This window comes from Durio zibethinus, chromosome 11 (assembly GCF_047325235.1).
Source record: "Durio zibethinus cultivar Kanyao isolate XHJ-2024 chromosome 11, ASM4732523v1, whole genome shotgun sequence".
NCBI lineage: Eukaryota > Viridiplantae > Streptophyta > Magnoliopsida > Malvales > Malvaceae > Durio > Durio zibethinus.
Window position 1 is genome coordinate 13,325,135 of NC_143172.1, and position 15,213 is coordinate 13,340,347.

At 31.0% G+C, this 15,213-nt stretch overlaps 1 protein-coding gene across 2 annotated transcripts; it reads left to right on the forward strand.

Moving 5' to 3' along the window:
* The first annotated feature begins 6,588 nt into the window (after nt 1-6,588).
* LOC111289625 (V-type proton ATPase subunit B 2) lies at nt 6,589-13,509 on the forward strand. Of its 2 annotated transcripts, XM_022880826.2 has the most exons (16): nt 6,594-6,725; nt 7,931-7,997; nt 8,227-8,282; nt 8,382-8,480; nt 8,700-8,759; nt 9,902-10,013; nt 10,118-10,326; nt 10,892-11,020; nt 11,167-11,304; nt 11,593-11,743; nt 11,836-11,918; nt 12,296-12,343; nt 12,474-12,527; nt 12,625-12,708; nt 12,808-12,995; nt 13,341-13,509. In XM_022880826.2, exons 2-15 carry the CDS (start codon nt 7,940-7,942, stop codon nt 12,991-12,993), a joined length of 1,467 nt encoding a protein of 488 aa, XP_022736561.1. In that variant the 5' UTR covers nt 6,594-6,725; nt 7,931-7,939; the 3' UTR covers nt 12,994-12,995; nt 13,341-13,509. The 2 variants fall into 2 exon arrangements, with proteins under 2 accessions (XP_022736560.1, XP_022736561.1); XM_022880825.2 differs by lacking the exon at nt 13,341-13,509 and having other exon boundaries at nt 6,589-6,725; nt 12,808-13,300.
* The last annotated feature ends 1,704 nt before the right edge of the window (nt 13,510-15,213 follow it).

The window sequence follows — 15,213 nt, forward strand, 5'->3', positions numbered from 1 at the left end:
ATTGAACAGAATTTAGTACAAAAGCAATAAAAAAAGTGGGGAAGATGCTATAGGCTTGGCATAGGTCCATATTCTATGTAACAAAAGAAAAGATAGGCCAGCTTAAAAAAGATCTTAAAAAAAGCCTTGCAATGGTCCCTACAAATAAAGTACTTAATTAGGTGAAAAACATAAGGAATAAACTAAACTATAATTTGAAAATAGAGGAAACCTATTGGAAACAATGTTAAAAAATGTAATGGCTTTAGGAAGATAGTAGAAATACAAGGCATTTTCATGCACAAGCTTTGATGAGGAAAATGAATAATGGGATAAGGGTTTTGAAGGATGAAAATAGGGTTTATAGTTATTTCTTTCCAAAAATTTTTTAAGATATGAAGATGTTCTAACGGCTGTTGATCCTTGTATCACTAATGAGATGAATAAGATGCTCTTTATATAGTTCAAAGTTGAGGAGATTCACCAAGCCATCAAACAAATAAATTTAACAAAGTCATTATGACATGATAGTATACCTATTTTGTTTTTCAAAATTTTGGCATATTGTTGGTAATGTTGTAACCAATTTTTGCTTATTTTGTCTAAAGGGTGATAGAGAGAATAGGGAGATAAACCACACACATAATATGCTCATACCAAAAACTAAAAACCTAACGAACTTTACATAATTTAGACCCATAAGTCTATACAATGTCATACACAACATTATTTTAAAAGCCTTAGTTAATAGGCTTAAAAGAATACTTCCTTTTTATGTATTGTGAGATGCAAAAAGCATTTGTTCCGAGTAAATTTAGCTTTGACAATATTCTTGTAGTCTATGAATTAATACACCATTTAAAAACAAAAAGATAAGGCAATAGAAGGTCTTTTGCACTTAAATTAGATATGAGTAAGGCATATGATAGAGTAGAGTGGAATTTTCTTGAGGCTATAATGGGTAGATTAGGTTTTTATTTTGAGTGGATTACCAAGATCATGAATGGTGTGTCATCTGTCTCATACTCAGTTGTTGTTAATGGTGATATTACTAACGAGTTTTTCCCAAAAAGAGGATTTCGCCAAAGAGATCCCCTTTCACCATATTTGCTCCTGTTTTGCACAAAAGAGCTCTCAATATTATCAAAGAAAAATCAAATGTAGGGGCTATTACATGGTGTTCAAGCGAGTCGAAAAGTACCTTGAGTTAATTATCTATTCTTTGCTGATGGTAGTTTTCTTTTTGCTATGACAAACAAAAGCAAGAGTGAGAGGATGATGTATAAGCTAAAGCAATATAAAGAAAGCTCAGGTCAAAAGATAAATCTGGACACATTGGCCATATTTTTTGGTACCAACATTGTGAACAAACAAAGGGAGTGAATAAAGAATTTTTTCAAGGTCCAAGAAACAAAAAATCTGGACATATATTTGGGATTGCCCACAATGGTTGGGAGAAACAAAAAGAGTGTTTAGAGAATTAAAGATTGCATGAAATCCAAAATGAATGGGAAAAGCCAAAAAATGTTGTCTTTGGGGGGAAAGGAAATCTTTATAAAATCCATTCTTCAATCCATTCCAACTTATGCAATAAGCTGTTTTCTCCTACCAAAGGCGCGCTATGTGATGAACTAAACAGCTTGCCAAGCAATTATTGGTGGAGATATGAAAAGGAAAAAAATGGGAATTCACTGGCAAAACTAGACAAAGATGTGTTGGGATAAAAAATATAGAGGGATAGGATTTAGAAAAATGTGAAGCTTTAACAAAGCTATGCTTGCTAAACAAGGATGGTGAATTCTTGCCAACCCTAACATGCTAGCACACAAGGTCCTTCAAGTTAAGTATTTCCCACATGGATCTTTTCTTGATACTGATGTAAGAGCCTACCCATCACTAACGTGGGAGAGTATATCGACAACTAAAGCAGTTATGCTAAACAGATTAAAATGGCCCATTGGAAATGGAAAATCCTTGCATATGGATGGATAAATGGCTCTCTTTCAATACAGATTTCAAGCTGCAGTCACTGACGAACAATAACGACGTAAATGGGTTAATGGCTGACTTGATTGATAAACAGACTTGAGCATGAAAGTGGGTCTTAGTTCATGCGATGTTCACACAATACAAAGCAGATGCTATAAATGGGGTACCTTTGAGCGACATAGATAAACTAGTTTGTTTGGTCTAACACTTTGATAACAAAGGTCTCTACACAGTGAAGAATGGATATAAATTACTAAACAGGCAAGCCATGGAGAATGACTCAAGTGAGAAAACAAACGAAGAAAGAGAGAGAGGGCAGAATGTCTGGACAAAGATTTGGGCAACTAATGCACCATAAAAAATCAAAATAATGATGTGAAAGGTGAACAAAAGCTTTCTACCAGTAAGGTTGAACTTGGCAAAGAGACATTCCAGTGGTAAGCACGTGCATGAGATGTGGAAATGAGGAGGAAACAGTGATCCATGCAGTAAAGGGCTGTTGTTGGGCAACCAAAGTATGGGAAAATCTCAATGTCCAGTGGGAAGGGGAAGATGATCAGCAGAATGAGCCATTACTTTGGTGTGCAAAGGTCATGGAAAAAATCACAGCAAAACAGAATGCAAATGCTCATGATTTGTACATGGACAATCTGGAATGATAGGCAATGAATATCATGGATAACAAAGAAGAGATCCAATGGTATCTGCTGCTTTTGTAAGAAGTTATATTGAAGAGCTTAACAGAGTTCGACAGCAGCATGTTAACGCTAATGAAGAATGGGAAAGCAAATGGAAACCACCAGAAAATTACTTCTCAAAAATCAATTTTGATGGGGCAATTGACACAGAAAAGAAACATGGAAGGTGGGGGAACTGATCAGAGATTATGAAGGTAAAGTCTTGGGAGCTTACTGTGATAAACTGCCTGGGGTGACAAACCCTTTCACTGCTAAAGATTATGCAACTATAAGGACGTCGGAATTTGCAAAAGATATGAAAATCCATGACATCATTTTAGAAGGTGACTCACTGATGGTAATTAAACAAATGAAAAATTGGAATTGGGATCTGTCTCTTATAGGAAACTTGATAAAGGTTGAGTTTAATGAGTACAGTGTGCAACATATCAAACGAGAAGGAAATGCAGCTATCCATAAGCTAGCAAAGGATGGATTTTCGATCACTGAAAGAAAGTATTAGATGGAAGAATATCATGTTCTTTTACAATCTCTTGTAGAAGATGATGCGAGGACTAGTAACGAATGAATGAAAGCTTCATTTTCAAAAAAAAAAAAGTATCTTTTCCCTAGGTAGTTAAAAAAAAACTTTAACTTAAACTGAAAATTTTTCTATGCTTTGATGGACAATTTAGGGTGGCATTAGTTCCCCTGTTTTTCGAAGAGGATGAGCTTGAGTTTTCGACCCAAATTTCTTATGCTAAATAACCAAACCATATTGTTTAGGGGTGAGTATAAGAAAAGCAAAAATAAATAAATAAATAAAAAGTAAATTGTGTCAACCATAATCAGACTCAATCTGCTTGAAACCAGGCCCAATATAATTTTTTTAGTCTATATGTTTGTGAGGTATATTTCAAGTTTTTTGTTTTTTAGTATAAAATTTATAAAAACTATATCTTTGTTAAATAATAATAAAAAAATTATGAATGAATTGAATTTATTAATTACTTTAAAAATAATTTAAAATTGAAGGTAAAAATAACAAACTAAATAAAATAATTAATTGAATACATAGATCATATTAATTTTAATTTAAAAAATCCATATTTTTTAAATAATTACCTTGATTTTATTATTACTACTATTACATATTATTAGTTAAAAATTAATATTTTTTATAAATGATTAGAAAAAAAAAAACCCATGCAAAGTGGGGGCAATTGCTCTTGTTACTATTATTTGAGTCATTAAATTTGGTTTGTTTTATAAGTTATTAACTTCAAAATCATGAATATTTTATCTCTATTAATATATATATGTATTACAAAATGCAAAATTATCGAATAAAATATGCTTATTTGTACGCATATATGGACAGTGTCACGTAAGATAAGTTTTAAATTCATTTATATTTTAAAATTTGAATTCAAAATATGTCAAATTTTTATAGTTAAAATTAAAAAATATTTATAAATTTATAAATTATCAAATTTAAAATGGATAAAGATAAAATATTTTTGAAATTAATATTAATTTAAAATTATTTTAGCAATTAAATTTAATTGGTTTATAATCTTGTTAACTTCATAATCATGCATATAATTTTTATCTCTATAAATTTAATTACAATTGTTATTATTAAATTTTTTTTACAATAAATAATAAATATTTTATTTTATTTTCATAAATCATTGTATCCTTTTTAAGATCAATTTTTATCATTCAATAGCTAACCACATGAATAAATTTCAATTAAATTATTAGAGTTTCGTGACTTGTTGGCAAAAAACAAATTTGTTAAATGAATATCAAAGTTACTTAGTTATGCTAATTTAAATTAAAAAAATTAAATTGCTACATTACAATAAATTTACTAAATTTTAAATTATTTAAATAACAAAGGATGTGTTTGATGTATAAAATTATGATAGGATAGGATAAGATAATATTATGATTAGATGAAATAATATCATTATATCTTATGTATGATATATATATATATATATATAAGGATTAGGATAAAATAATTTATTTATTGATCAAAATTATTCTTTTTGAAAATTTATATAATTTAAATTATTAATGTAATTTTTAAAGGTATAATCACATAGATTAAAAATAATCTTCTCCACTTTGGGAGAATTAAATCATCTTATACTAAGAGGATGATTAATCTTCCTCACCATCATATACTTTTCATTAGATACAAATCAAATATAATATAAAATTATTATCATCCTATCCTAACCATTATTATATGTCAAATATGGCCTAAAGAGTATGTTTGGTGCATAAGATTATGATAGGATAATAAGATAATTTACTTATTAGTCAAAATTATTCTCTCTCAAAGTTTATATAATTTAAATTATTAACGTAATTTTTAAGGGTATAATAGGATATATAAGTTCAATTCCATGAATTAAAAATAATTCTCTTTACTTTAAGAGGATTGGATCATTTAATGCTAAGATGATAATTAATTCTCTTTACAATCCTATCTCTTTCTTTAGATGTAAATTAAATATAACATAAAATAATTATTATTCTATCATATCCATCATTTTATATATCTAATATAACCAAAGTCCCTAGCATGGATGTTATCAAACTATATATATATATGTGTGTGTGTGTGTGTGTGTGTGTATTATAATTAGATTTGTTCATAAACTAAGTTGGGTTTCGATTGAGCCTATATCCGGTTGAGCTTAATCCAATTTGACTCTTCTGAGTTTGATTTTTGTTCAAATTTGTTATTACATATAAATAGGAAGCCATCGTCTGCTAAAACCTATCCAAAGCACTATCATTTTTAAAAAATAATAAATAATAAAAATAAAGATTTAATGCACATCACTTAATGATTAATGAGTAAATGGCATTGCATTAAGAAAATTACATTCATACAGCACATTACAATACATGTTTAGTTTTCAAAATTTAAAATAAAGTGTAAAAAACAGATGATAGCTGAAAAGTAGATTAAATAATTGACTTGGGTGGGGTTTAATAGAGTATCTCTCGTGAAGAGTTTGTTAAAGTTGGATTCATTATCTCTGGTGATAATAGAAAGATTACGTTAAAGGCCTTATTATATATGTAGGGCATCTGGATGAATGTAATTTAACATCCGCTTAATGGATCGATATTAAATTAGGATTTTTATGACTTTTATTATGAAAACTTATTATTAGAATTATCTTATAACTTTTTAGTATTATGCTTTTGGTGGCATGGATGTATTAATTTGTGATCATTAAAACCTTAAATTAGTATTTTATTTTAGTTTTGTTTTATGTTAATTTAGCTCAAGGATAGTAAGCTTTTATGTTTTGGAGTTAAAACTAGGAAGATTCCTGCTTAGCGATCATCTTTTCTTGTTACAACATTAAATATTTTAAACGTTTGAATTTAAAGGGATTGAGATCCATCTTTTTTCAGCTTTATTACCATGAAAAAAGATCGATTCCTTTTGGTAAAAATCAATCTCTTTTAATTTTACAATGAAAGAAATTAAGTATTTTGTGTGAAAAAAGGAACTCTTTTTACCTTAATTTAAGAATATTTTTAGTTAAATATAAGATTTCAATGTAAGCATCCTTTGTCTGCTATTTTTTTCCCTTTTAATTCTCTTTTAGTTTTTTTTTCAAATTTCTTCATTTACCATTTTTTACTTTTTTTTTATTTTTTTGTTTTTTTAGATTAATTTTATAAAAAAATGGACCAATTAAGATATACACAATTTATACCTATTTGTTTTTTGTTCTCTTTTCTTTTCTTTTTTAATTTGATAATTTTTTGCAACAAAAAAAAAAGATAAATAAATGTGTTAAAACAAAAAAAAATATTATTAAATAATTTAAAATATAATATAATAATACAACATAAAAATAACATAAAAATGACACAAATTAATCAAATATTTAGTTTCACATTTAGGTATCTAAGACTAATACTAAAAATATATTTTTCTAGGCCGCAACGGATCTCAGTTTATTTCTTTTTCTCTCTTTGCCCGTTGGTCTCTTCCTCTTTTTCTTCGCCGCTTCTCGTAAAACCAAAAAACACGAATAGGTAAGTGCCCTTTCCTTTAATTTTGCTTTTTTAGATCTTGTTTTCCTTTCACTTAATTATAATTATCTTCAATTTAATTCTTTTTAATCGAATCGCACCAAATTTAGCTCCACTCTCTTTCGATCCGTTTCTCCACTGATTTTACATTTTAACGTTGTTCAATTTTTCTTTATGTTTAATTTTCTTATTTTTACTTAATATTGATCTATTCTTAATATAAGAAGTGTCTACTTTTTCTTTTTTTTATTTTCTTTGTAAGAGATGTTACCTTCGGTATTTGGAATCTGTTTGTCAACTGAGAAAATGAAAGAAAATGAATACAAAAGGAATTTTAATGCTAAATTGTAATTGTGTTTGAACCATTTCTGACCATTGAAGTTTCATGATCTGTAGCTTAATTTTTGACTTTAGCTTAACCAAACATGGTTAGCTCTCTAAATGGAAAAATAAAGCTTTTACTTTTGTAATTCTAGAATGACTTGATTAGGACTTATTGGTAAATTATGCATTCCAATTCTGATTAAGATTAACGGTGTGTTTTTTGAACAAAAAAAAAAATTCCGCAAAATTTTATGGAATCCGTGATTCAATTGATTTCAAGTGTAGCCAAACTATGAAATTAAAATGAGTTTGAAAAAGAATTTTGTGGAAATGATTTCTTCTAAATAAATATGCGATAAGGCAATTTTGTTGGCAATTGTTAAAGTTTGCAATTTTGTTTACTGGGGGTGCTGCTTGGTTGTTACTTCTACTACTTTGGCTTCTAGAAATTAAAAAAAAAAAAAAAAAAAAGGAGTGTTTAGATACAAATGGAAACAATATTTTTGAAGAATTAAAAATAAAAAAAATGTACCTTTGATGGAGTACAAAATGCATGATCACTTGTATGTAGAACTACTAAATTAGTCATTTATTCATTTTTAATCAATTTAATATTTCTTTCTACTATTTGTTTTTGCTTTAAAACTTGAAGAAAATAGTAAAATGCCAGTATCAAAATAACAATCAAGTGAAGCCCAGCATTTTTAACTAATATTCAAGCTTCTGAATTTTTTTGCTAGAGTCATGGAGAAAACAAAGCCTGACATGTTTAACTGATTTTCAAGCTTCTAGACTATTTTGCTAGAGTTGTTGAGAGTGAAAATTTTGGTCTTTTTCTAATTTTGCATTTTCTGCCTGGCAAATTTATTTTTCTTTCTTGACAGAGCTACAAAATGGGTATGGCAGAAAGCAATCGTGATATGGAGGAGGGAACGCTGGAGATTGGAATGGGTAAACTGTCTTGCTTTGTTATAAGCAATTTTAATTTGCCCATGTAGTTATGTTCGAATGGATTCATGTTTTTGCTATGAATTGAATGTTCTGTTTAATCATGAGGGATAAATTGTTGATAACATTCTGGTTAAACTGCCACATTCATTGCAACAAGCAGGATTTGTTGCATGAAGAAACTGTAATAGTTAAAAGAATAATTATCTTTCTTTTCTTGAGTTCATTGCAGAATATAGAACTGTTTCTGGGGTTGCTGGGCCATTAGTAATCCTCGATAAAGTGAAGGCAAGTTCTGTTTTTCTCACTCATTATCTATTATCATTCTCAAGCCTTTTTAATTTTGATTTCATCTGTTCATTATTTGAGGGTTCATGCTTTCTCCAGGGACCCAAGTATCAAGAAATTGTTAATATTCGTTTAGGGGATGGAACAACCAGACGTGGTCAAGTCCTAGAAGTTGATGGAGAAAAAGCTGTTGTTCAGGTAATTTCTATCTTAAATTCTCTAGCATTTCTTTGTAACTATGAATTCCTATTTTGTGCACTGTTACTCATGCCAAAAGGAAAAATTTCAACTTGTTCACTATGCAATATATTAAGCTTATATTTATGGTGTGAGGTTTGATGCTTTAGTCTGGTGCTGCAATTTCACTATGGATGCATCTATGCTTTGTATGCTCTACTTATATGGCATTCTGGCTAGGTTTTTGAAGGAACATCTGGAATTGACAACAAATATACAACCGTGCAATTTACAGGGGAGGTATGTGACTTCCTCCTTTTCTATTTTTATGTTTAATCCTTATCTTGCATCCCTAAGTTTGATATGAAAAGTAGCTTCCCTTAAAACACACAGCTGGAAAATAACTGAAATAGCTGCTTTTTCTGTCAGGAAATTTTTAATTAAGATAACTGGTTGGCATTATTGGCCTGATTGTGTGGGTTTAGACATTACAAGGCATGTTGACTCATTTTAATTGTTTCTTGAATCTTGAGTTATTTGGTTCTATAACAAACTAGAGGGGAAATAAGTATTGTTGTTACTAGATCTTGTGGATGTATTATGTTGTGTGGTGAGCTAAGACTCTTTTTTGGCTGTTGTTATTGTAATAGTTTATCTTTGAAGGTGTATGTCATCAGCCCCTTTATTGGTCTCTCAAAGCAACTTAGTGTTTGCTATTAACTTTAAATTAGAGATTTTGTATATATTTAGATCAGCAATTTATATTTCTGCCTATCACCATGGTTTCCAACCTTCAAAAAGGATGCAATGTAGAGAATATGATGGTTAATAGCTAATAGTGTATTACTTTTTTGGGTTTCTTGGGAATGGTTTGTTTTTCCGGTCCCAGCATTTCTGATTACAAGGTTAAGTTAATGCAATCAAGCTATTAGAGTAGACTTGTTTATGTTTAGTGGTTTATTAGACATAAAAGTCATCAGGCATCGTAACTTATACCAGCCATCCGTATGATAACTTGTTCCTGTGCCCATAGAGAAACAAAACAAGCCACTCTAATATGATGTTGTGTGTGATTTCACTAGTTTTTTTTGGGTTTGTAAATGTTGAATGTGCTTAAATGATAAACAAATGTATTGAGGCAAGCACTTGCACAAAATGGGGGAAAAGAAAAAAGAGAAAGAAAAGGGCAACTGAGTTTTGCATTGTTTTTTGAACTGAGGTTATTATTGCTGTTTGCTACTTCTTGATTCTTTTGGATCATTGCTATATTGTGTCTAATGTTGTTAATAATCTCTAGGAAGCATGGTAGCAAGGTAGCAGAAAACTAGAAAGAGCCAGTTTTGAATGCATTTTAGGAAAAGTATTTCACTTTTTGTCCGTGCACTTGCCTGCCTGTTTTGAACTCACTTGCCTATATTCCTTCTTCTGAATATATTTTGTAGGTGTTGAAAACCCCTGTCTCTTTGGATATGCTAGGGCGCATTTTCAATGGCTCTGGCAAGCCGATAGATAATGGTCCACCTATCTTGCCTGAGGCATATTTGGATATTTCGGGTAGGCAGTGTTGTGGAATGAATGATATTTGAACAGTATAAGTTGCTTCTAATCATCAGTTTGTTGGTTGCTGGATTACTTATCCTTCATCTATTACTTTGTAGGGAGTTCTATTAATCCTAGTGAGAGAACCTACCCCGAAGAAATGATACAGACAGGGATTTCAACAATTGATGTTATGAATTCCATTGCAAGAGGGCAAAAAATCCCTCTCTTTTCTGCTGCTGGTCTTCCCCATAATGAAATTGCTGCTCAGATTTGTCGTCAGGCTGGTTTGGTGAAACGATTGGAGAAGTCTGGAGATCTGCTTGAGGTAAAGTTCACATATTAATATTGATTGGCTGGCAGTAATTTGACATCCCTTGATGGTTTAAATAAGTAAGTATGGTAACAGATGTGTATACATGGCTGATTGAGTACTTTCTAAAGGATAGCTTGATTATAAATTTTGCATTTACTTTATTTACTATGTTCAAATTGGATAGTCTTAGATGCTTGCAAAGCATACTTTAGTGGAAGCGATTATATTTGGCAATGTTGCTACTCAATTATGAATTTATGATGAAGTTTTGATTAAAGTGGCAATTTAATTTTCTAATCTGTCATACCTATTTGGCCAAAAAAAAAAAAAAAATCTGTCATAACTAGTTGTTTGTACCCTTGGAGTTAACTTGGATATAGATGCATCAAGTAATAAACATCATGTAGTTTGTGTTAGCTGTTATAAGCTACCACCGATATTTTTACTAGTGAAAACGAGAAAGTTTTTCTAGATATGGCTGTTTCTTCCTTCCTTTCACTTTCTTGTTGATTGTTTTGGTTCCTTGCCACTAGGTTCATAGAAGGCTGATTGTTTCACTGACTGGATGATTTTTCAGGATGGCGAAGAAGATAATTTTGCAATTGTGTTCGCGGCTATGGGTGTAAACATGGAGACTGCACAGTTTTTCAAACGTGACTTTGAGGAAAATGGTTCAATGGAGAGAGTGACCCTTTTCCTAAACCTGGTATGTTTCAATTTAAGGTGCAAAGGCTCTATACATTTAATTATTTTGAAAATGAGAAAGTTGACTGGGTGGGTGGAGAGGTTGCATCTATAGCAAAAAAAATATATGTATATAGCGGGCAATTACCTTCTCTGTCTTCTCTACAGGCTAATGACCCCACAATTGAACGTATTATTACTCCTCGTATTGCCCTCACTACTGCAGAATATTTGGCATATGAATGTGGGAAGCATGTTCTTGTGATCCTGACAGACATGAGTTCTTATGCTGATGCTCTCCGTGAGGTAACAAAAAGCAACCATGTCTCATATGCAATCTCTCTTGCGTGCATGACTACTAGCTGTGGAAACAAGAGGTCCATGAACCCATATATGATATTGTTCGCCATCTTTTATGATTCTGGTTGCCCTTGCATTCTGGATATTTATCACATATATTTTTAGAAATTTATTCAGCTCCCAAAAGCTTTTATGTGAATGCTGGACATTTATTGTCTTTAATTATCTTAGATTTCAGAGATTTTATAGAATTTTATGCCATTTATGTGAGACAAACTACTATTACCACTGCAGGTGTCTGCTGCCCGAGAAGAAGTACCTGGAAGACGTGGATATCCTGGGTACATGTATACAGATTTGGCCACAATATATGAGCGTGCTGGACGAATCGAAGGGCGAAAGGGTTCTATCACCCAAATTCCAATTCTTACTATGCCAAATGATGGTAATGCATCTTTTAACTATATCAACATTTTGGACTGCCATACTTGCTTTAATGGTGATTCTTAGCTTCAATCTATTTATCTTTTTGGGCAGATATTACACATCCCACTCCAGATCTTACTGGATATATCACAGAGGGGCAAATATACATTGACAGGCAGCTCCATAATAGACAGGTAACGTCAAAACTAGTTTGTACAAGCCATCAACTTGTGTATCTGGGAGATATGCAGCCTCACAAATTATCACCGTGATTCTCATCAATTTATTCATGGAATGTCATTTTTAATATGGTGTTTTATATAGGAACTGTATCTTCATCCTTGCATTGCTTTAATAAATTTCTCATGGTGACTTGGGTTGAATGTGGTTCATCATGGTGTGAGATTTGATGGCCTATACCTTGGTTGCTTTACTGGTTGATTTCGGAGTCGACGATATTCTCTATATTTGTTTTCAAAGTGGATTTTGGTGCATATGGTTTTCTTCTTTGTATAGATGACATTGTTGTTGAACTGTGTCAATAAATTCTTCGTCTTTCTGAATTGGACAGATATACCCACCAATTAATGTGCTCCCATCACTGTCTCGTCTGATGAAGGTAAGAATAGCACTCATTTGCTCAAGCTCTTGATTGTGCGAGAGGATAGCATTGCATCAGTCGAAATGAGAGTGTACAAATCCTGACTTGCTATGAAGTGTAATCATTGTTCTATATATATTTTTGGCAGAGTGCCATTGGTGAGGGGATGACTCGCAGGGATCATGCTGATGTGTCTAACCAGGTCTGATTGCATGGTTGAACTGGTATAATTTCAATCCTCTATTTGATGTAAAGGCATCTAACTCTTGCTTTTGTTTTTCAATCCTTTCAACTTTCAGCTGTATGCAAATTATGCTATTGGGAAGGATGTGCAGGCCATGAAAGCTGTGGTTGGAGAAGAAGCACTTTCTTCCGAGGATCTGGTTATTCCCTTTTCTACTTCCCCATCAATTTTATTGCACCATTGTTTGGTCAAGCAATTACTTAGAAAGAACCTAATGTGATGTCCCTGAATATAACAGCTATACCTGGAGTTCTTGGATAAATTTGAAAGGAAATTTGTCACTCAAGGAGCATATGACACCCGCAACATCTTTCAGTCACTTGATTTGGCGTGGACACTGCTTCGCATATTTCCTCGTGAACTCCTCCACCGTATACCAGCAAAAACTCTTGACCAGTACTACAGTCGAGATGCAGCTAATTGAAGGTGACAAACTAATATAGATTGCCTCCTTCATGGTTGTCTTTACAAGTTGTTTATTTGCCTCACTTGCATTCATAAGTTGCCTTCTCCTCTATCTGCACAAATAATAATATGGTTGAATTCCAGCTAGAGCTCGCTGCTCATTGGCTTGTAAACAAGACACCAAATATTCTTTCCTGACGGTTATAAATTCTGTAATTTTTGTAGTTTGTGTTCATTAGTGCCACTCTTTGTGTTGGTACGACTTTTTCTCCCAGATGAAATCAGGGCTGATAGGGAATTATAAAGCCTTTGTGTTGCTTGTTCTATATCCCTATTTATTTTTGGTTTCCATTTTTTTTTTTATAGATGAGAAAAATAGAGACCAAGACCAAGACCAATGCTTCCCCAAATGCATTTAGCTACATTTCTTTTCCTTGTATTGTATGTGATTAAAACAAACGAGTAAACAGGGTTTGTAGACATCTTTAATTTGTTCCAATTCTTTTACAACCTTATACCAAATACAAATTTCCAAGCTTCCAGGCTAATGCAACTCATAGGATGGGAATGATGTGTGAGATCGATTCTATTCAACATTTTGGTTAGGTTTATATTCACATATTTTAGTAACTTATCTCTTCTAAATATTTTTTACATACATTTCCTAGGGCCTGTCACCTTCGCAAACAAATCTGCTCTTACATATTAAGGATTAGAATGGCCAGATATCAAAATAACCTTTATAAAAATAAAATAAAATAAAATAAAATAAAATAAAAACGTTACTAGGATATCAAAATAATTTGTTTGTGAAACTGACATGTGTATGGGCATTTTGGTAATTTTATAACTTTTATTAATTTAGTTGGGAGCTTCTAAATGTACCCTTATTTAGATGTTTTAAACACACCTTCATTTTTTCTCTCTACATAGTTTTTTTCAAAATACTTAATTACCTTTTTCATCTTAATTTTAAAATTCTTGAATATGCATTTTCTATAAGTTATATAACTTATTGAATAGGCATATTGGTAAGTTATTAAAAGAAAGTTACATTTAGGATTTGAAAAAAAAATAGTTGAGAAAAATATCATATAAAAAATTTTAAGATTCCTGTATATAAATTTGAAAATTTTTAAAAATTTTCGAATATGCAAATACGTGAATCCGAAAATTTTTAAAAGTTTATATATTTGTAAATTCGAAAATTTTTAAAAGCTTTTGGATTTGCACATTTAGAATTTTTTAAAAGTTTTTGGATATGTAAATCTAAAAGTTTAAAAGTGAAAGGGGTGTGAAGAAAAAGGAAAAAAAGGATAATTAAATAATTTTAGTTGAAAATAATTTTGTAAAAAAGATGTGAAAAGTAAAAAAAAAAAGGTGTGAATTTAAGCTTTTTTTTCTCTCTACATAATTTTTTATTATAAAAATACCCTTAAATATAATAATTAATTAATCTTTGGGAATTTATCATTTAACTCTACTTATTTTTAGTTTCTGAAAATGTATATCCGAAAGGTATAAACTCTTTAGAAATACATATTTGAAAAGTTTAATAGTCTTTTGAATATGTATTTTCAGAAAATTAAAAAAATCTTCTAAAAATCTATATCCAGAAAGTAATTTATGAAATGTTTTTAAACTTTCCGAAAATGTAAATTTGAAAGGCTTGTAAACTTCAATTTCAAAACCTTAAATGCTATATCCCCAAATCATTTTATTATAAGCAAAATTGTTAAATTGTTGAAATTTTTTGAATAAATTAATTGGATGTTTAATATTTTATCACAAATAAAAGGTTATACGAATGAAAGGTTACATGTATGTATTTTATAATGAAAATGTAGGTGTTTAACATGTACAAATATAACACGTACAAATATGCAAAAATGTTTTAACATTTCAAAGTCAGAAACAATGTACAACTTTATATATATATGCCATGCATATATAAACTTATTAACTACCAATCCTAATCCTTCCCTTTTTTGTTTATCAAATAAACACGTTGAGGTGGAGACTGAACTGCTGCTGGAGATTGCGTTGTTGGTGTTGATGCTGCTGTGGTAGGGAACAAGTAGATGCAAGAGGTGTTGTTGGGGGCGGTGCAATGGCAATGGTCTCGTCGATGTTGGGGGCGGTAGTTTCGTTGAACGGAGGATGGAGAGTGAGCAGGTGCAAGTGGTCTGTACTGATTGCTACTAGCAGGTATTCTAGATTGATTGGTATTGGCCTCCTT

What these genes read in the sequence shown, in the direction of transcription:
- LOC111289625 (XM_022880825.2), top strand. Translation starts at nt 7,940, where the DNA reads ATGGGTATGGCAGAAAGCAATCGTGATATGGAGGAGGGAACGCTGGAG. An exon ending in ATGCTGATGCTCTCCGTGAG is followed by an intron (nt 11,305 to 11,592) that starts GTAACAAAAAGC and finishes TTACCACTGCAG; the next exon opens with GTGTCTGCTGCCCGAGAAGA. An exon ending in ATGCTGATGTGTCTAACCAG is followed by an intron (nt 12,528 to 12,624) that starts GTCTGATTGCAT and finishes TTCAACTTTCAG; the next exon opens with CTGTATGCAAATTATGCTAT.